This window comes from Microcebus murinus, chromosome 18 (genome assembly GCF_040939455.1).
Source record: "Microcebus murinus isolate Inina chromosome 18, M.murinus_Inina_mat1.0, whole genome shotgun sequence".
Classification (NCBI taxonomy): Eukaryota; Metazoa; Chordata; class Mammalia; order Primates; family Cheirogaleidae; genus Microcebus; species Microcebus murinus.
In genome coordinates, this window is record NC_134121.1 from 57,091,782 (window position 1) to 57,112,829 (window position 21,048).

Here is a 21,048-nt window from a genome sequence, read left to right on the forward strand (position 1 = left end):
AGCACCACCCAGCCCCAAAGCCATCCAAGAGCAGTCATGTGGACCTCTTTCCCCCACGCCCATCCTCCAGTCTCCAGTTTGGGGGCAGACATATCCAGCAGCTTCTGTCCACCCCATCTGCCCTCTTACAGCTTTGGACCAATGGCCTCTTCCAGGGAAAGGCCAAGCTGCTGCCTGAGACATCCAGGGGTGTGCAGCTGTCGGCCCCCATTAGAGCATAGTGAACAGTGTTCTGGGCCAGGGGCTACGACTGCAAAGGGTTAGCTCCAACTGCTGTCACCCCTCTGGGGCTGGATCACCACACTCTTTGCCATGGAGAGTTACCCACTTCCCCAGCCAGGGGTGAGATCCGTGGACTAGGCAGAAACCCTGGCTCTGGACTCCTCACACCTGCCTGCAGTCCCTCAGGCCACCGGCAGAGGGCGGGCAGGGCCTGCTCCTAAAAGATGGGGCAGCTGGGGTCAAGGTTTCCTTCCCCAGAATAACCCATATGGCCTTGACAGGCGGATGTGAGCAATGAAAGGGTGATCAGCTCAGAGGACGGAGAAACCCTGGCCAGGGTAAGTGACTGCCCGTCGGGCAGGGTGAGAGGTGGGGCAGCCTGAGGCTGGCCCTGAGGACACTCTCTCCTGGGCAGGAGTACGGCGTTCCCTTCATGGAGACCAGCGCTAAGACGGGCATGAACGTGGAGTTGGCCTTTCTGGCCATTGCCAAGTGAGAGCTGGGCAGGGAAGGGAACCCTGCGGGGCAGGGCGTGCCATCCAGGAATCCAGTGTGGCCTGGCCCCAGCCTGGCCCTGGGGCCACCTGCATCTTGCAGGGGAGGTCCCTTTGCCCCAGGCCATGGGGGTGGGGGTGGGGGTGGGATGGGGGGGTGGGCAGAGGGCTGCTCTGTGCCTCACTCCCAGCCCAACCCATTGCCTCTTCCTCTTCAAGAGAGCTGAAATACCGGGCAGGGCGGCAGGCCAATGAGCCCAGCTTCCAGCTCCGAGACTACGTGGAGTCCCAGAAGAAGCGCCCCAGCTGCTGCTCCTTTCTGTAAAGCCCAAGGGGTAGAGAAGAAGCTCCAGAGACCCACAGGGATGCAGCTGTCTCCCCCAGACCTGGCTTATTGGGAGTGGCAGAGCCGATGGGGAGAAAGTCAGGAGACCCAGTACATAGCCCCTTCCCGAGGGGAGCATACTCCAGCTCCCACCCTAGTTCCTGTAGCTTCCCTGCATCCCAAAAGGGGGTAAAATACTTATATTTTATTTTAATGCTATATAATTTAATACCAAGGAAAAAAAGGCACCAAGTTGCCCAGAAAACCAAGGTAGGGACCTGATGGCCCTTCCAGGTTGCCTTCTAGGATTTGGGACTAGGACTTAGGGGGCTGGGCCTGTCTCCTAGCCCTGACAAGGGCGGTATTGCTCCAGCTCTCGGCACCAGGGGGCATTGATGCACTTCAGGGGTGCAAGGGCACGTAGTGACCCTGTCAGCACCCTATCTTCAGCTAGAGAGAGTCTGAGCAGGCCTGAGCTTTCACTCCCTCCTGCCCTCCATGAGCTTATCTTCCCCAGTAAGGTGGGCTCTTGCCTGAGACAAAAGCCCCAGGGAAGATGAGAGACGAGATTGGGAAGAGGAAAGCGAGTAGCAGAGATCTCGGTCTGTCTGTCTCGCTACCTCTGGCCTTACTGATGCCCCTTCCTACCGGGTGTGCCCCTTCTCCTCCACACACAAGCACACTGGGGCACCTGGTTCCTGTTCTCTGGACCTCAGGTCCCAGGGGATCCCCTCTCCTCTGAATCCCTGACTTAGCTACCTTTCATCCTGTGCTCCTAGATACCTAGGATGAGAAGTGGGAAAGGATCTTTCTTCTAGTCCAGTCCTTTGGCAGGTGCGCAGCCACACAGGCAACTTCTTCAAGCCGCTGTAGTGCTTATCTCTCCTGGGTTAAGAGCCAGATGAAGAGACAGCCCTGGCTCCTGGAGCAGGTGGGAGGCAGAACTGAGCAAGCCTCACCCCACATGTATCCCCTTAAACTCAAGCTCCGCCTCCTCCCTGACCACCCATGCCCCTTAACTTCTCAGACAGACACCAGGGCCAACACTGCTTTATTTCCCTTCCTACTGGGTCAGGTTAGGGGCTGGGAGGCCGTCCATTTCTGCATTCACCAATGCAATGTGGGTAATTCTGGGGTGGGGAGAGGGGTAGCATGGAGTTCATTTGAACTCCTTGGTCACATGTCTCCCAGAGCCCTGACTCTAGCCATTGGAATTGGAGAGGAGACATGCAGGTCATGACCTCCATGCACCTTTACTCCAGCTCTGCACGTCAGAGGTGGGGGAGAGGGGTGAGAAAGAAGTATGCACTGCATATTTTTGAGGCTACTGCATTTTTGCTCCTAAGGCAGAAATCTTGCTCTCTGAGCAGAGTCAGCAGCTCCAACTTGGGCCCGATAAGAAAGCTCTCCATGGCCTCTCCCATGCGGAGCAGGGAGGAGCCTGACCTTGCCAAGTCTCTTCTGGGGCCCAAGGCAGGTTGCAGGAGATCCAATCGCGTAGACAGCTATGGGCCTCTACCATTTGTGTTTTTCAGAATTAAATTGCAGTATTTTGGAAAGTACACCCTGTCCGCTGTTTCTTTGAGGTGACTGGTATTGCATGTCAAGGGACTGTCACTGACTGCCAGCATCATCTGATCCATCCTTCAAAGTCCTCAAATCATCACCTCACCCTTAACCAACAGCCTCCCAGCCTCTGTGACCACCCTCATCTGGCAAGAGTGAACTAGAAGGCTTATCTTACAGCCCTAATCATTTTTCTTTCTCTGTTGAGAAAAGCCAGGCTCCTTTCCCTGTGGACTGTCCCCAGAGGCTGATTACCTGCCTCTCCCGCCCCACCTGTCTAGCTGAGGCTGCCCAGGCATTGCCCTGGGTGGTCCGCCTTCAGTGGGCGGCGAAATCTCAGGCTCTCTGCTGAGTCCTCCTATAAGCGAGTGCTGGCACAGCGCAAAGTGATTCCACGAACAGGAAAACACGCTTATTCAAACAACTGTTCCGCTGGAGGGGGACGACCTCTGCCTTACTCTCAAGACCGCTGGGCCTTTGCTGCCCGGGAGTGGGAGCGGTTGCCCCGGCAACAGTCGCTCTCCCTCCGTCGGAGCTGGAGACCCGGCTTTGGCTAAAGGCCGTTAAAACCTTAGGGTCCTTTACACGACTGGCACGCCCCAGTCCCCGCCACAGGTGGGCGAAACTGGGACGCAGCCTGCGCGCCCCTCCGCCCAGCGCTGGGAACTCGCCCGGCCCCGCCCCGAACCCCGCACTTGGTAACAAACACTTCCACTTCCTGAGCGCTCCTTCCAGGCCCGCCGCGGGGCGCCGCTCCGCGCTCAGGCCCCGCCCCGCGCGCTCCCATTGGCCGGCGACGTTCACCCGGCCCGAGCGCGCCGGCCCGTGGTCTCTGATTGGCCTGCGGTGGTCCACACCCTCGGAGAGGCCCCGCCCCGGGGGTAAGGCGCCGGGGAGGGATCTGGGGCACTCAGACGCCGCGCGGGGCGGGGATTGGTTCGCGCTACTTTTTCGGCTCCTGGCAGTTCGCGGCAGCCGGCGGTTCCCGGGACACCTGCTAGCTCCGCCCGCCCGGCGGCGCGGGGGTTCCTTGCCGCGCTCCCTCCCGCCACCCGGTTCGCTGGACCGGGAGGAAGGCTGCCCGTCCAGTCCCCGGCCCCCGAAGCGACCCCCAGCGCCGCGCCGCTGAGCCGTAGCAGGGCGAGATGAGCGAGGACGCGGCGGCCGGGGCGCCCCTGCCCCGGCTGTGCTGCCTGGAGAAGGGTCCGAACGGCTACGGCTTCCACCTGCACGGGGAGAAGGGCAAGGTGGGCCAGTTCATCCGGCTGGTGGAGCCCAACTCGCCGGCCGAGAAGGCGGGGCTGCTGGCCGGGGACCGGCTGGTGGAGGTGAATGGCGAGAACGTGGAGAAGGAGACGCACCAGCAGGTGGTGAGCCGCATCCGCGCCGCGCTCAACGCCGTGCGCCTGCTGGTGGTCGACCCCGAGACCGACCAGCAGCTGCAAAAGCTCGGCATCCAGGTCCGGGAGGAGCTGCTCCGCGCCCGGGAGGGGTCGGGGCAGGCCGAGCCGCCGGCCGCCGAAAATGAGCAGCAAGCCGCCTCGCCGGAGCTGGAGAAGAGCCACTCGGAGCGGGTAAGTCGGGCACGGGCTGGAGCGGGGTGGGAGGAGGACCCGGGAGAGACCCCCCGGCGCCCAGGCCATCCAGCCCCAAGCCCGCCGTCTTTCTGAAACTCGAGCCGCGAGAGGGAGACCGCTTCCGCCCGCCGACCGGGCGCCCAGGCTGTAGGAACACAGGCTTGGGACTACGTCCTGCCACCCCATCCCCCTCCCCAGGCTAGGCTGGGAGAGGCTGAGCGTCTTTGCTGCATGCACCTCTTGTCCCCTGGCCTCTGGGAAGGCAGCGCAGCGGGGCTAAGCCCCTTTTTCCTCCGGTCTGTTGGGGTCTGCTCCCGTTCCTCGGAACCCCCCAATCCCGCCCTTTCCCGGGGCCCTTTTGGCCACCCCACCTTGCAGCGGGGCCAGAAAGAGGGCTTCTCCGCCCCAGAGGCGCCAGCTTCCTCCCCGACCCCGACTTCAAAAAGTTAGAGGAATAGCAAACTCTGGTGTGGGAGGCTTGCTCGGCACCTACCCACTCCCCCGCAGCCCGCTGGCGTGTGTCATTAACTTCAGCCTGGCTGGACTTCATCCTCCTGAACTCCAGTGTGACTTCTACAAGAGAGGAAGCCCCACCATCTCTGGGCGATGTGTGGGGGTGGCGTGCGGGAGGAGGGGCAGAGGCATCTCGGGAGTGATGGCTGTGCCACCCAGGAGGATTTACGGTTCTCAGGAATGTGAGGAGTAAGCGCTAGCTCGTATCAGGGAGGGGGAGGGAGGACCTTGGAGAAGGGGGAGGAGAGAGATGGCTGGAGGTAGGGAAAGGAGGGAGTGTAGGGAAGCACGTGGCCATGCAGCCCCAGCAGAGCTCAGTGAGCCGGTGGTCTTGCCCTGGCATTGTCACACTCACTCAGTGCCTGGACAGCAAGCAGGCTGGTTGCTTTTTGCCTATGTTTGGTGTTTCCCCAGACGATCCCAGTTTGGATCTGCTGCAGGAGGGGCAGCTGGCATAACAGGAGTTGTTGTGCTGAGCCTCCTGTCCCCAGAGACTGAAGTGAGGAAGCCTCAGGGTGCAGACTGTGGGGAGCAGGGCCTGGGCACACCAGGGCACCTTCTGCTTGCACCTAGTGGTAGCGTGTGTCAGGGCTGTCTATGGGGCCAGAGAATCCTCTCTGGACAGAGAAAGGGCACCGTTCAGCATTAAGGTAGAAGGTGGAGCCCGAGAGGATCAACTGGTTTGGTGGAAGTGAAGGAAGTGATGTCACCAAGAGCCCTGTCCAGCCAGAGTTGGGTGCCGGGAATGCCAGAGCCGCCAGGCTCCCACTTCCTGCCCCTGCCTAGCTGGCACTGACAAGGGGAGGGACTGGGCCGGAGCACCCCTGGCAGGGGGTTGACACCAGGGAATTGGAACCGAAGACCTCTGGTCCCAGGCAGAAATGCAGTTTGAACTTTGTGCTGAGTCCATCGATTTGCCATTCCTTTTTTTTTTTTTTTGGACTTTGGCACCCACACAAGTAACCCGCCCCCCAAGTTACAGTCATATTCAGCTCCTCCCTTTGTCCTTTTGGTTGTGCTGCTAGTTGCCAGAGGTCCTAGGAGGAGGCTAACTTGGAGACCTGACATGGCTCATGCGCTCAAAGGCAGCAGGCTTGGTCTTCCTGGGTGAGCACAGAATGCCATCCCCCCAGGTGGTTCTGTGACATCTACGTGTGTGTGTGTGTGTGTGTGTGTGTGTGTGTGTGTGTGTGTACACTTCATTAGGAACCACCTCCAGTGAATCCTGGGAACACCATCACCAGGCAAGTCACGGTCCTTCTCTGAGCTTTAGTTTTCCCATCTGTAAATTGGCATTGGTGACACGGTTCCTGCCTTCTCTAGAATCACAGCAATAATAGGAAGCACTCAAGCCGCTGCTACGTGCTAGATTGCACCCCTTTATGTCCAGGCATTTGAATCCCAGCTCTGTGCGACCAACTCCGGCCACCTTATTCATAGCCTGTCAGAACAGTGAAGTCCCTCTGATAGAGAATTGCCATAATCTGATTGGGTGAGCTCGTGGTTGACCGCCTATTGTTGCAAAAAAGTGTTAATGAACATTGTAAGGGTTGGGTTTTTTTCCTAAAACACATCTCTTTCCTATTCAAAACATCTAATTGAGATTTGCTAATTAGCGTTAGCCTGAATTTGTGTGCAAGTGGGTCTGTTCCCTTAGCTTCATTAGTTCCAAGTGGAAAAGAACCGTGCAGAAGGGTGGGCCACCTCTCTGGGAAGCAGCGGAAGGCAGAATGGTACCGGGCGGAGGCTGAGAGTGCCAGTCAGCCTAGGCCTGAGGAGGCAGACTGTCATACTGCCCGCTCTGCCCACCCGCTTTGTTGGGAGCTTTCCCCACATCCACCCATGGGGACACAGGAGCGGCACACCCGCCCTGGTGCTCCGCTGCTTAAAGCCCCCTTCCCCCAAGACCCAAACCCTTGAGCTTGGGCCCTCAGGGCAGGCCTGAGCCAGCTCAGCTGAACTAGCGGCTGCCTTCAGCCAAGTTGCTTCACTTCTGTAAGCCTCCACTTCCTGTTGTGTAAGTTGCGGGTGATAGCTACCCCGGGATTACATGAAGACGCATGTAAAGCAGTAGCTCCGTGCCTGGCACTGACCAGGTGCTCAGTAAACGTTGGTTGTGGTGTTAGCAATTAATAAATATTTCACAGTCATTGTCACATACCCACCCATGGGCAGCTAGCACTCGGTCTGCCTCCCTAGTTGGGCAAGTGCAGCTGTGGCCAAGCCTGACACTCAGTATGTGCCCGATCGATGGTCGCCGCCCATCAGGAATTGTATGTTGTTCCATGGCCCTTCCCAATCTGGCCATCCAATCCCGCCACTGGCCCCTAACTCTCCAAATCATACCGAGTGTCCGAATTCCCCTGTAGCAGGCCACAGCCTCTAAGCCGTCACACCCTAACATTCTCTAGTCTGGAAACCCTCTGTCCCCTTCTTCACACTCTGCAAGACCACTGACCTCCCAGAGCCATTCCCATGGGGCAGAGCTGGCTCTTCCTTGCCTCCTTCTCTTTGTCCTTACGTCTTTTATCTCCCTGAACACACAATATTTTAATCATCTGTTCATGACCTCCTATTCCACTACATGGTAAGCCCCGAGGGCAACAACCGTGGCTTATTTGTGTTTATACTCTCAGTGCTGTGCCCAGCACATGGGAGGGAGCACTCCATAAATACTTTTTGAATTAATGAATGAATATATAACAGCTGTCAGGAACCTTTGTCCTCATTCACCGCAGCCCAGCACACCTTGGCCTATGTGTGTGCCTCCTACACGCCCAGAGTTGGAATTCCAGATAGAACCTACCCACTCTTCTGTTCTGCCTGCTAGCAGCTTCCATTTTAAGATTAGACACGCCTGTAATCTTAGCACTCTGGGAGGCCGAGGCGGGTGGATCGCTCAAGGTCAGGAGTTCAAGACCAGCCTGAGCAAGAGCAAGACCCTGCCTCTACTAAAAATAGAAATTATTTGGACAACTAAAAATATATAGAAAAAATGAGCCGGGCATGATGGCGCATGCCTGTAGTCCCAGCTACTCGGGAGGCAGGAGGATCGCTTGAGCCCAGGAGTTTGAGGTTTCTGTGAGCTAGCCTGACGCCACGGCACTCTACTCTAGCCCAGGCAACAGAGCAAGACTCTGTCTCAAAAAAAAAAAAAAAATTGATTAGAAGCCAAAAGTCTGGCCTTTGGGATTACCCAGATCACTGTTTAAATCCTAGCTCTGCCACTTGCTGGCTCTGGGACCTTAGCAGTTCATTTTAAGCCTCAGCTTCCACCTCTGTGAAATGGGGACACCAACACCTCCCCTCCACAGGGTTGTTGAGAAGATTCGATAGGATGGATAAGATGATAGGTGTGTAAGTGAAAGCGCCTGGCTTGCAGTGGTTCCTGCCAGCCCTGACACCTTGACCCCAGGAGCAGAGACAGTGCAGATAGCAAGGTAGGTGGGTGGGCACAGTTAGCTGGCAGGCTACCAGCCTCTTTCTCAAAGCAGGCAGGCCACTTCACACCCACCAAGTTGGAACTTTGGTAGGGCAGACCACAGTTTGAGCTGCTGGGTGTTTGGATTTGAAATGGACAAGCTATGCGATTGATTGTGTGTTGGTTCCTCCTCTTAAGTCACATATTTGGGATCCTGGCAAAACAGGGCAGCCCCTGGTTCTTACCTTCGGGTAGAGAGGAACTGCCTTTTCAAAGAACCCCGTGTGTCCAGATGATGACCCTTCTCCGCTTCCCCAGACTTCCCACCCAGGGGTCCCTGGGAACATGGGGGAGTACTTAGGGACAAGGAACTCAGCCAAGGTCTTGTCTGTGCCGCAGGCCTCTTTATTGTGAGGAACCAGAGCTCTGGACCCCCACAGTAGGTGTCCTCTGCTTTTGTCACTCTAAGATAGAGTGGTCCTACCTAGAAGGAAACTCAAATTCGCATTGTGCCTACAGTTACTCAGCCTATGCCATAAAGACATCAACACATAATTCATTGATCCCCTCTGACAACCCTGCCAATTAGGTGGTGGTGTCTCCATTATGCAAGCTGATAGTAAGTGTTCAGTATCTGGCAAGTGCTAAGTCCTACACATGCCTTATCTCACTTAATACACATGCCCACCATGAGGCAGACATTGGCCCCATTCTCTGGAGGCTGAGGCTCTGTCAGTGAAGGTGGCCAGCCCTAGGACTCAGCCGGTGACCTTTACTACCACAGAGCAGGGGTGTGTCTTGGAACTCCACTCTCTGACTCCAGTGTCTTAAAGGCCAAACGGGTGGGTTGTGCTTGAAAGCATGATTCTCTGCCAAGTGTTTCTGCCCATCACATTCTGAGCCATACCAGGGCCATCACAGTGGCATGAATTCAGGCTGCTGGAACCAGCTTCCGGCAAAGGTCCAGGTGGCTAGTTTGGCCTAGGGCTTCCAGGCACTGGTGCCTCCAGCAGGGCATCCTTCAAGGCCCGCAGCCCTGATGGGAAGCCTCAGCCCAGAAGAGGCAGCAGGCTCCTGTCCCCACCCCTTCTCACGCTGTGATGGGCGGGGCCAGGAGTCTGGTAACCAAGTCTCTACCCTACCCTCACCCCCACACACCCCAACACACCACCCCTGAGCCTGCCCTTGCTGACACTGCACATAGAGCGCCGCCCTCGGAGGCCGTTTTTGACTGTTGAGCTTCCTTCCCCTCATGGTAGGACAATTCAGCATGTCCCCAGACTCCTAGGCAATGTTTAGGTTCCTGTGTCCTAGAAAAGGACAAGTGGTACACTGGTACAAGGGAATCTGTATTCCCTGAGGTCCAGGTCACCTCCGGATCGTGTGGGAACGGCACAGAGAACATTTGCCACGTTCAAGCCCCACTCACTCCTGCATGACCCAGAGCTCTGCCTCCTCCGAGACAAAGGCTCCAGCCTCTCCCATTTGTTGGAAGGTCGGGGCAGGTTTAGAGGAGCATGTTTGGGGCTGCCTCCAACAGCACAGTGGCTGGGAGTGAGACCTCTGGGTCTGTGCCGGCTGGGGTGGCAGCCACTGGGCGCGCGAGGCTCTTGGGCACTTGAATTGAGCTCGTCCAAATGGAGTGTGCTGTATGCGTAAAATGCACCCCAGGTTGTGAAGACATGGTGCAAATAAAAGGATGTAAGATATCCCAATTTCAAAAAATAGATTACATGATAAATTGATGATATTTTGGACACATTGTGTTAAAATATTAAAATTGATTTCCCTTATGTCTTTTTACTGTTTAATGTGGCTACTAGAAAAATTTAAATTTCACACATGGCTGGCTTTCTGTTTCTGTTGGACAGCACTGCTCTAGATCCGAGTTCAAATCCTGCTTTCTCCTTTCAGCTGTGTGTACTTGGGCAATTCGCTCCATCTTTTTGAACCCGCGTTTCCTCATCTGTGAAATGCAGGCAGTAATACCTCCCTGCATGGTTGTAACTGGGTTTTAATGAGAAAATGCATTTAAAACCCTTAGTGCAGTGGCACGGAGCAGGTGTTCAGCAAATGGTAGCTGTTACAGTCTCACAAGCTGCTTAAAGGTTCTTCCATAGCTTCTTGGGACAGCCTGTAGGAGTTAAATCCAGAGACTTCTGGGAAGAGGGTGAGGGATGAGGAGGGATGGCGGTGGGGTGCCTGCAGGGCAGGAGGAAGGCATGGGGCTGCCAGCCCTGGATGGTGTCCAGCCAGGCGGCAGCCCAGGTACCAGCCTGTGCTCCGTCCCAGGCCTGCCCAGCCCTGGGGAGACCTGAGCCAGACTCTGCCCCCTCCTGCCCCCGTGGGTCTCTGTGGCTGGCACTGGCAGAAGAGATGACTAGCCAGAGGGAAAACCTGGCACAGGGCCCCTGAGTCCTGGGGGTGTTGGAGATGCAGCCCCCACTTTAGGTTATGTCTCCCTCCTGGTTCCTGCCCCGCCAGGCTCCAGGAAAAGCCTTTCCCACTGAGAAATGGGAAGTGCAAGGCCAAGGGCTAGGAGTGGCACCCTTTTTTGCAAATGGAGGTGTCCCAGCATTCCTCAGCCTGTACAGACCTGGAGTATAGAGGGGGAGGGAGAGAGTCCTGTAGGGTAAAATGAGGTGACATCAGGGCCACTGGGCATGGGGTCAGTGGCAGCCAAGCCCACTGCACCTCAGCCTGAAGGTGCTCTGAGCCCCAGTCACTTCCCAGCTGCTTAAAGGACAATGCGGCTATGCTGCCCAGTCACATGCACCCCCAGGCAGGGCCAGCTCTCTCCACGCTGGCTTCCCTGAAGAGCCGGCACCGTGCCCAAACCTGTGTCCTCAGAATCCGTGCAACCAACCGAGCTGCCCCCAGAGCAGCCGTGGCTCTTACTATCCCCCACGGACCCTACCCCCAGCCCCACAGAACAGCCAGACTCTTCTTCCCTGCCCCCACTCCCTCCAGCCTGTTGTTGGGGCTGATTTCCATGTATGGGGCATCAGGGCACAGGTCTTATGTTCTTATTTGCATAGATGAGCCCAGGGCTGGGCTAGGAGGGGCATTCTTGGGAGGTGGGGGTCAGTTCGATTTTTCCCCTAGCCTCCCTGGTGGTTTTCCTGCCCCTCCAGCCCCTCTCCTCTGGGGCCCCGAGCTGGCTGGCCTGCAGGAAGTGGGGAAGCGGCCTGGCTGTTTCTGTGGGGCCCATCACCATGGCATCAGTCTAGGAGGGGCTGGGCCCAGTGGGGCGTTGGCCCCCAGACGCCCCAGAGCCTTCCCCAGTGAGGAGCAGGGAGCGGCCCTGGGCCTGCTCCCCAGAGACAGTCACTGGGATTAGGTATCGCCTTTCCCCAGCTTTCCAGGTGGCTGCTGGTGGCGCCTATTGAATTCCGTGCCCGCCATCCGCTCCCTGGGCTGCGTGGGTGGAGGTGATGGGGCGGCCACTTGGGTGGGGCTGGGCTCCCTGGGGAAAAGGAGCCTGAGCACCTGTGGGGGATGGGGAACCGGGAGAAGGGTCTGGAGGCAGCTCTCCTAGCGGCCACACTGTTGGCAAGTGAGAGACTTGGGCTTGTGTAGCCCAGAGCCACCCCAGCCCAGCTGCACTGCATGGACCACCATTGTCTCATGTTCCCTCCCGTTGGCTGTCTCCTCTCCCAGCAGCAGATCCTGATTTGTCCTTGGGGTTCAATCTGGGCCCTTGTCATCACTAGGGTTCCCACCTTGCCCTCTGGAATATAATTATTGGGAAGCTCTGAACAGACTCCCGGGCCATGTACCCCTGAAGTCCCCTCCCTCCCCCCATGCTATGTAGCTGCACCATGACAAGAGGCCCTTCCTGAGGTTCTGGAGGCCACACACTGAGCCCAAGATGGCCCGGACTTCACTCCCACACGCCCCCTTTCCCCAGAGGCAGAGCCCAGGCCCTGCCCCAGCATGGTGCTTGAGGGTCCTGGAGCAATGGTGGCTGAGCCCCTCCCCACCTCTCCCTGCAAGGCCTCACAGATCCCCAGGGGACTCCTCCTGTTAGCACCCGCCTCCACCCAGGCAGGTGGGGCCTGCTTGACTGCTGACTCAGCAGCGGCAGTGACACCTGGAGACAGCTGGGTGGCTCCTGCTGCGGGAGGGGTGTGGAGAAACAAGGCTGGTCTCCTTGGAAGAGTGGGAAGCCCCCACGGCTCCCTGTGAGAAGGGGGCAGCTCAACAGGGCCCTGTGGTGCCTTGTAGATGTCTGAATGCTGTGGGGAAGCGGGGTGCCTGGGGCTTCCCCTCGCCCTGTGTGCCACCGCAGACTCACACCCAGAGGGCAGTGGAGCGGGTCCCAGTGCAGGGGAAGGGAGCAGTGGGCACCTGAGCCCCTCGGCCTCCTCATGGCTTGGTGCCGGCAGAGGGGGGCAAGGCTCAAAGTAGACCCTGGAGCTTTGGGGACATGTCACCAGGCAAGGGGTGCTGGGGCGAAGCTTGCTGAGCACCAGTAAGGGAAGCTGCAGCACAGAGACCTGGGCTGAAGGGTGGGCTCCCAGGGGCAGCCAGCACAGCCCCGCCCACCAGGGGAGCACCCAGGGCCCCAGCCCCGGCGTGTCTGCTGCCCCCTCAGCCATGCCAAGCTTTATCCTTCAGCTCAGGCCAGAGCCCCGGCTGCGGGAGGCCCTGAGTGCCCGGAAGGAAGGCTGTGGTTTCTCCACCTCTCGGCAGAGGCTGCAGCCAGTACTGGGGGGAGAGCCCATCTGCTCTCCTCCACCCGGCTCCTGCCCTGGCCTCAGCTCCACATGCCTTGCCTAATCTGGACCAGGATCCTCAATGACCGGCCTGCAGTGTGATAGAAGAAACTGTGGGTTCCAAGTCACAGACTGGGTTGGAGTTCTGGCTGTGTGATGTTGGGCAGCGGGCTTGCCATCTCTGAGCCTCAGTTTCCTCTCAACATAGAGCTGACAAGCCCTGGCCAGGTTGCTATGGGAAGGTACTCTGGAGGGGAGGATCCCCTGGGGGGAGGTGGGGAGGAGCAGAGCTTTGGCACTGCCCTTGCCTGTCCCCAAGATCCACCTCCCCTCTTTGTCTGGGTGAAGGCCCAAGTTGTGACTGGCTGAGGCCGAAAGCTGAGCCTGTCCTGGTAGTGGCAACTGGTCAGACCTGTTCCTGCTCACCTGGGCGGCCTGGGGGAGGAGGCTGGGCACTTTGTGGAGGGATTAGCTGGAGGGGAGAAGAGCCTCACTCCCGGAACAAGATCCCCGAGGGCTGTGGGAGCGCAGCCACTGCGGGAGGGGTGGCTGATGTGAGCTGGGAGTGGGCCTGCAGTGAGGCGTGGGATGGGGCCAAGGAGAACTTGGCTGCGTTCGCCCTGGCTTCTGGGTTCCCAAGCCCCTGTGGACTGCTTACTTTTTTACTGCTCACTCAGATGCCTTGGTCATTGTTGGCAGGGAGTGGCCTGAGCCTGGATTTGGGTAATTGGCGCCAGGCAAGGCCCACTGTCACCCCTCCTAACTGTCTTGGCCTCCCCACACTCCCAACAACATCCTGAAGCACAGGCAGGAAAGACCTGCCCAAGCATTTAAAGGAAGGCAAAGCCACCCTCCAGCCACCCCCACCCCAGAGAGCGGAAGGGCTGGGCAAAGGGGATTGAGTCTCCTGCAGGTGGCGGCTGCCTCCTGGGGCTGGCAAGTTGGGGCACAGGCCCCTAAGCCCTCTGCTGCTCCTTCCCACCCTCCCTTGCCTTCTCCACTCCCAGCTGGGGATTTGGGCTTCACAGCTACCTGGCACCTCACCCTCCCCCACAATCTCACTTCTCAGCTTAACAGGACTGTTCATTACTATGAACAACAATGGCAAAGTCTAGGAGCGCAGGCAGGGAATTACAGTGAGAACGAGTTTCCACGTATGTGAATTATCTCACTGAGCCGCACAGCCACCCCGGGAGGCAGGTAGAAGTAAGAATGGTCTGTGAATGAGGAACCCGAGGCTCTGAGAAGGAAATGACCTGCCCCAGTCACACGCTGGTCAGCAGGGGAGCTGGAACCTGGCTCAGGGCCTTGACTGTCCATTGGTCATTGCCTGATGTGCTGGGTGATAACCCAGGGCCTGCAGGCTGGACAGCAGCCAGCAGCCCTCCCCCAGGACCCCAAGAAGTCCTTAGGCTCAGGCACTGGCCACTCACACCCAGATTCCTTCCACTGTGTGCTGTATGTCCTAGGGCGGCTGAGCTGCTTAGTTGGACCAAGCACGTGGAAAACCTTTGTCAGCTGAGCGTCTGAGCGCTCTAAGGAGATCTGCCCCTTGGATAGGTCTCACTCTCCAGGCCGAGACTGTATTGTGCTTCCTTCGACCCATCCCGACAATTCATGGCCCTGTCCCCATTCAGGCCCCTTGAGGATCGACAGGGTCTCTGGGGTCCTGCTGCCACCTTTAGCCTCAGCTGGACCTGGAGCTCCTGAGGATGGCCCTGTCCTGTTTGGGACCCCTTACTGCGCCACCCACCAGATTTCTGGTTGTTTGGCCCCTTCCGGCTGCATTTTGGCTGGGCCACTTGGCTCATTTTGGCTGGGCCACTTGGCTCGGTGGGGGTGAGGAGGAGCTTGCGCAGGTGAGGAAAGGCTTTACTGTAAACATGCTGACCAGCTTTCAGTAAACAGAGAACAGGTGCAAAGGGGCTGGGGTCCCCGGTGATGCCTGAGGCACCCAGCCAGGCTGACAGGGGTGCTCCACTCCCCCGTCAGGGGGGCCAGACTGAGCCCCTGATGGGGATAAGGTCTCAACCAAAACAGCATATGATTGACCTTAGACTGTCAAAAGGCAAAGGGAACCTGGGCGCTAACCTGGTCCCACCCCTCATTTGCCAGAAGAGGAAATGAAGGCAGACAGGGGGCATGTCCTGCCCAGGGACACCAAAGAGGTCACCCCCCTTTGATGCAATGCTGGGTGTCACACAGGTCTTCCAAGTCCTGGGCCCAGAATTCTCTCACATTACATGTATGATGTAAGCAAACTTCCATTATCTGAACCCTTCTTGGTGGGGGAGGCGGGTCAGGCAGAAGGTAGGGAAGGCAGGACCTGGGACGTTGCAGAATGGCACAGATCCTCCTTTATCCCACAGCGCGAGCTTCGGCCTCGGCTCTGTACCATGAAGAAGGGCGCCAACGGCTATGGCTTCAATCTGCACAGCGACAAGTCCAAGCCTGGCCAGTTCATCAGAGCGGTGGACCCAGACTCCCCAGCTGAGGCTTCCGGGCTCCGGGCCCAGGACCGCATTGTAGAGGTGATGCTCCTAGACCTCTTCCCCAGGTTCTTCCCTCCTGACCTGACACCTCTCTGCAGATACGCACGAACTTAGGCTGCCCGGTTGGCCCCCAGGGCATAGCCAGCCGGAGATGCTGGATGGATGGGAGGACGGGGAGGGAGGAGTGGTGGGTGGTGGGTGGATGGATGGACGACTCCTTCCTCACCCCCACTGTCTCCCGGGCAGACACTCAGCAGCCCACGATTCACCAGTCAACCCAGGGAGACGGTTGAGGCCACCCCCAGAGCCTCCCTGCTGCCAGGCACAGGGGTGAGGGTGCTTGCGATGAAACCCCTCTCCCGAGTTAGGGTTTTAGCCACACTCATTCTGTACTCTTGTGCTGTGCTCACGAGGGAGGAAATGTGAACCAAATGCTTGGGCAGGTCCCAGAATCAGAGTCTTAGAGCCGGAGATCAGCTCTCCCAAGACCTCTCAACTTACATGTGAGAAAACCAAGGCCCAGAGAGGGAAGCCAGGCAGCAAGTACATAGAAAGGCCAGGGCCCTACCCGGGCCTCCTTCCGAATCGCTCCCATGCCATTTCTCACAGCTGTGTTTGTTTAGTCTTGTCCCAGTATTTTCTTTGGCTTCTCCCACGTGTCCTGCTTCCCCAGCTGACTGTCAAGTGGGAAGACCACGGGCCTAGTTCAGGACTCCACCGACAAGGGGGCTCAGTACCCCCAGATTGCAAACTGGCTGAGAACACAGAGGACCATTGGACCTCCTCCACCTACCCGCCCCAGAACCGGGGTTGTGCCGGTAACCCCTGCCCCTGCCCCTGCCCCGCAGGTGAACGGGGTCTGCATGGAGGGCAAGCAGCATGGGGACGTGGTGTCTGCCATCAAGGCTGGTGGAGACGAGGCCAAGCTGCTGGTGGTAGACAGGGAAACGGACGAATTCTTCAAGAAATGCAAAGTGATCCCATCTCAGGAGCACCTGAATGGTAAGTGGGGGGCAAGGGGCAGTGGGTTGTCCTAGGGCAGGGAGTCCCCAAGTCAGGGCTGTGCCCAGTGCTCAAGACGGTGCTGTGTCCCAGTTGAGGCTTAGGATGCTCCCTCCTTCTCCTTCGGGGCACCCAGAGGTGTGGGCCAGGGGAGCATGGGGCCTAGTGTGGGGACAGGGAGTAGGCATTGGCTGCAGGTTTCTGAGGATGGCAAGTGACAGGGCTAAGCTGGCATGAGGGATGGGGAGAGAGACAGGACCGCTGATCCCGGTGGAAGCTGCAGCACCAAAGGGAGGTCTGAGCTCCCAGCCAGTCACCGGGGCAGAGAACTGACCCAGGTTCTCAGGGCAGTGCTGACATGAGGAAAGGGTTAACTCCGGGGAGGCCTCCAGCCTTTGCCTGGTCAGATCAGAGTCCAGTGACAGGGGCCCAGTGCCTCCGGCTCCCTTCTCTTAGGTTGTCTTGGAAACTAGCCTCGCTGGCTCTATAGAGTAGTGGGTCCCCCTTCGGTCCCTGGGCCTCTGCCCTCCCCACCCCCCACCATTACTCTGCCAAGCCTGCCACCTCCCCCTGCCGAAGGCCAAGCCAAACAGGGCAGGGCTGCTACACCAGGGCAGGGAGGGGTTAAGCAGCCCTCTGCCCCGGTTTGGACTTTCTCCCTGGGGAGATGACTCGCTAAAGAAGGTGGGGGCTGCTCACTGGGCCACTCTGAGGGTAGAATCTCTTGGGACTTAGCAATGGGTGAGGCCTCCCCGGGGGCCTAGGCTGTATGTGCAGGAAGGGTTCACACAAAGCACAGACTCAGATCCTAGCTGGAAGCGCCCACTGGGGAGGCATCAAGCTCCAGGGTCCTGGGGCCTCCTAGAGGAGAGGATGGCTCCTCGAAGTCCCTGGCAGACCCTGGGCATGGGAGGTAGGGCTCCACATTACCCATTTCCCAAGTCCATGGAAACCAGATAACTCGGATAATCCCCTTCCTCAGTGCAGGGAGACTAAGGCCCAGAGAAGCCTCAGCCTTGCCCTTGGGGACCTGGCATAGGGAAGACACAGCTGAACCGTCCCCCTGCCTCCACCAGCATCCTTCCCCACTCCTTCACCCCCAGGTATTCGGCCCTCGGGCACTCCTCCCTCTTGTCTCTGGCCAGATGACCTGCAGAGGGAGAAGCCTGGGTCAGCGTCCCTTGTGGGTCTCCAGGATGGTGTCCTGAATGCCCCCCTCTCAGGGGCAGCCAGGGCTCCACCATGACCACTGGGAGACAGCCTGGAGCTGATGGGGAAGGGGCTGGCTCAGGTGGGGTGGGGGAGCGTGTCCCTGGGTCCCAGCCACCTATACCTGGCTGTCCCCAGGGCTCAGGGACAAGGGAAAAGATGCCCGTGAATTTTAAGCTGAGCATTCAGAAGAAACCCACCTTGGCTGACCAGTCCTTGGAGATGGGACAGCCGCCCGTGAAGCCACATGGGGCCTCTACCCAGAGCCCAGTGCGGGTGACCCCAGGCCTATCTTCTCTCCCTTTGGCCTCTCCTGCCACTGGCTTGGGGAGGGAACACCCAGAACATTGCCCTCGAGCCTTCTTGGCCCCATTTCCAGATTGGCAAGTGGGAGTTGGGATTGTTCTCTCTTCCAGCTGAGGCAGGTACTAACCACAACCTGGGGTGTGGTTCCAATTCCAGTGTCCTATCATAACCATTTTTAAGTGAAATTAAACAGAAAATCTCAAAGAGCATTGCACTGTAGTAAGGGTAAATATTGTTGTGTGAAACTTTTGTTACACAATCTGTGCTGCGTCATCAGAACGGCAGTTGCACTCACAGTGGTTGCAGTCAAAAAAGCTCGAGATCCAGGAACAGATTCTGGACTCACCTGTGCTCTGTCCCTTACCTAGGTCCCCTGCCTGAGCCCTTCACCAATGGAGAGATACAGAAGGTAAGGGCGGATCCCCTGCCTGCTCCTCCAGCGCTCAATCCTGGGATTCAGAGACGGGTCAGAAGTGGGGGTGGTTGGGAGGACAGCTGTCCAGCGCAGGCTGAAATTTTGGGGGCCCCAGTTCCAGCTCTAAGCTATTTAACCGCCTATGTACCCCATGGCCCCTGCCTAGGACCAACGCTGTCAGGAGGGAGAGGGCTGGCTGGGTCCCTCTGCAGCCCGCCATCCTGGGTGACAAGCCCCCGCCTCCAACTCCCCACCGTACAGAAGGGGCCATTCTTCCCCCCAAGAACAGAGCTTCAGTGTCTGGCCGCGGGCTGCTGGGCCCCTGCTACTTCCAGGGTTGGAAGAACAAAGCCCCTCCCCTCCTCCCTGGACAGAGGGAAGGGGGTGAGACCGGGGAAGAGATGATGGGGCTGGGCGCCAGCTAAAGCCACGGAGGAACCCAGGAAGGGGCTGAGTGCCAAGCTGATGCCCCAGCCAAAGGCTTCACTCTGGGACAAGCCAACTCAGGCCGCAGAGCAGCAGCTCTCTGCAGGATCTGCTGGAAGGTTTCCCTTCCCCAGGAGCTCCTACCAGAAGACCCGGCAAGGCGGGGAGGGTCTCTGAATCTTTTGTCACCCCATCTTTGGGTGTATGCTCTCCATCCACCTTGTTCCTTCAAGGGCCTGCTTGGCTGCTTTGGAGTTATTTTCAAGAATCCTGGGGTGAAGTCTAGGCACAGGCTGGTGGGCAGATTTTGGGAGTATCACCGTGTTCCCCATGCCAAGCAGAGAGGCCCCTGGTGTCCCCAACTCCAAGAAGCCTCTCCTTGGTCACTGGCCCAAAAGGCTCTACTCAGTGCTTGGAGGCCACATTGGGGAACACAGGGGAGAGGGAGCAATTTCAGCTAATCCCACAATGGTCTGGGTCCCTGCTGTTGGGGTAGTGGAACCAGGCTGCCCCCTGATCCTTTAAGGAATGTAAAACAAATCTGGTGAGGAGCCCTGACAGACTCAGGCACCAGGGATTTGGGGTAGATGCCACGGCAAGTGGTACTTCTCAGACTGGACCAACCCCCTGCCTCGTGAGCTCCCTCTCTGAATAGGACTTCCCTGCCCCATCCCCTGCCAACCCACACCCCTCTTCTCTGTGCCAGGAGAACAGTCGTGAAACCCTGGCAGAGGCAGCCTCCGAGAGCCCCAGGCCAGCCCTGGCGAGATCCAACTCCAGCGATACCAGTGAGGAGGTAGGCTGGCTGGGCAGGGGGTGGTGACCAGTTACAGGAAGCTGATTCCCAGGCCCCTGTGTTCCTGGCACACCAGCCTGCCTTTGAAGTCACATGCTGAGCTGCATTCTGTTCTTGTGACCTGGCTTCCCTGGGCACAGCACCAGGGGAGCCACCTCACTGAGACTGAGGACCAGAGAGCCTCACCATGGACTGGCCCCCACCTCCTGCCTCCTCCTCCTCTTTACAGGCGAATTCCCAAGACAGCCCCAAGAAACATGACTCCACGGCGACCTCATCCACCTCCTCCGACCCCATTCTGGACTTCAACATCCCCCTGGCTGTGGCCAAAGAGCGGGCCCACCAGAAGCGCAGCAGCAAACGGGCCCCGCAGATGGACTGGAGCAAGAAAAACGAACTCTTCAGCAACCTCTGAGTGCCCTTCCGCCAGCCACCCACCCCGTCTCTTTCCCTCCTCCCCAGTCACCCCCCCGAATCGACGTAAGAATCAGCACCAGCATCTCCTTTCTTGACAACGAATCTGATTTTTCTAGAGAACTATGTTTTTCCCTTGCCTCACAGAAGGCAAATGTTTTTCTGTCCTGCCCCAATCAGAAAGCAGACTCTGTTCCCCTCCTCCTCACTGAGTGCTTGGTCCTACCAGGTGTGCCCTTGCCACCCTGCCTGGGACATCACTGGGACCTGCACCAAGCAAGGATCTCAGGACCAGGCGAGAGGGAAACTTCCCTCGTGAGCCCACATGATGGCTGGGTCCAGGGCTGATCAAGGAACTGATTGCAGCAACCATAGTGGACAGGGTGTCCATCATCCTGAGGGCTGTGGCTTAGGCATCTTATTTTCATTCATTTGATTTTTTTTTTTAAAGAGTGCAGTTTTACAGCATCTAGACGGATTTTTGTTTCCTAGATTAACATGATTTTCCTCATTGTTGCATCCAGGGCATAGCAGTGGCCTCAGCCTTAAACTTTTGTTTCTACTCCCACTCTCAGAGACTTTGGCAGCCCGGGGACAGTTTGGCTTCCCCCTGCCCATCCCTGAGCCAGGCACCACCATTGTAAAGAAACTCCTTCCGAAATGCAACTGGTTCCTCCAAACTGCGTTAGCCTCTGTGTCTTCCTTTGGAGCTTTGTTCTCTGGCATTGGACCCCTTCTAGGTGGAAAGTGAGAAAGGCAAAGGACGTGTTCCTAGGTCGCCTTTGACTAGGAAGGTGGGGTGTGGCTGGAGGGAGGACTAAGGTTTCCTGTGACCCCAAGCCCAGACAGCTTCAACATAGGCCCTGGAATGTGTAGCTGTGCAGGAACCAGTCCTGTGGCAGAGCAGGGACCCCCCCCCAGCCCTGTGACATCGGGCTGCAAGCACTGATATGGGCACAGGGGCCCCTTATGCAATAGTAGGGACATTTCCTGAGCCAAGTGGGAAGTGAGAGCTGAGACCCAGTGCTCTAATTCCAGGAGCGTGAATCTGGATTTGGAAGGTGAGGACTTGGCTTTGCTCTTTCCACCTGTAGCCACCAAGGTACAGGATTGGCTGAGCTGGCGCCAGATACCCTATCTTATCTGGCCACT

At 58.0% G+C, this 21,048-nt stretch overlaps 2 protein-coding genes across 3 annotated transcripts in view; both read left to right on the top strand.

The window, feature by feature from the left end:
- The window catches only part of RAB37 (RAB37, member RAS oncogene family), a 66,135-nt gene extending 63,532 nt beyond the window's left edge, over positions 1–2,603 (top strand). For both annotated transcript variants that reach the window (XM_020281286.2, XM_012778738.3), the window contains exons 7-9: positions 504–560; positions 638–714; positions 936–2,603. In XM_020281286.2, coding sequence (XP_020136875.1) covers positions 504–560; positions 638–714; positions 936–1,041 — 240 coding nt within the window. In that variant the 3' untranslated portion in view covers positions 1,042–2,603. The remainder of the gene's footprint in view (positions 1–503; positions 561–637; positions 715–935) is intronic.
- A 911-nt stretch (positions 2,604–3,514) lies between these two features.
- NHERF1 (NHERF family PDZ scaffold protein 1) lies at positions 3,515–20,576 on the top strand. The gene is made up of 6 exons (XM_012778736.3): positions 3,515–4,181; positions 15,206–15,367; positions 16,177–16,330; positions 18,214–18,254; positions 19,393–19,482; positions 19,712–20,576. The coding sequence occupies exons 1-6, from the start codon at positions 3,753–3,755 to the stop codon at positions 19,895–19,897; spliced, it is 1,062 nt and encodes a 353-aa protein (XP_012634190.2). The 5' UTR covers positions 3,515–3,752; the 3' UTR covers positions 19,898–20,576.
- The last annotated feature ends 472 nt before the right edge of the window (positions 20,577–21,048 follow it).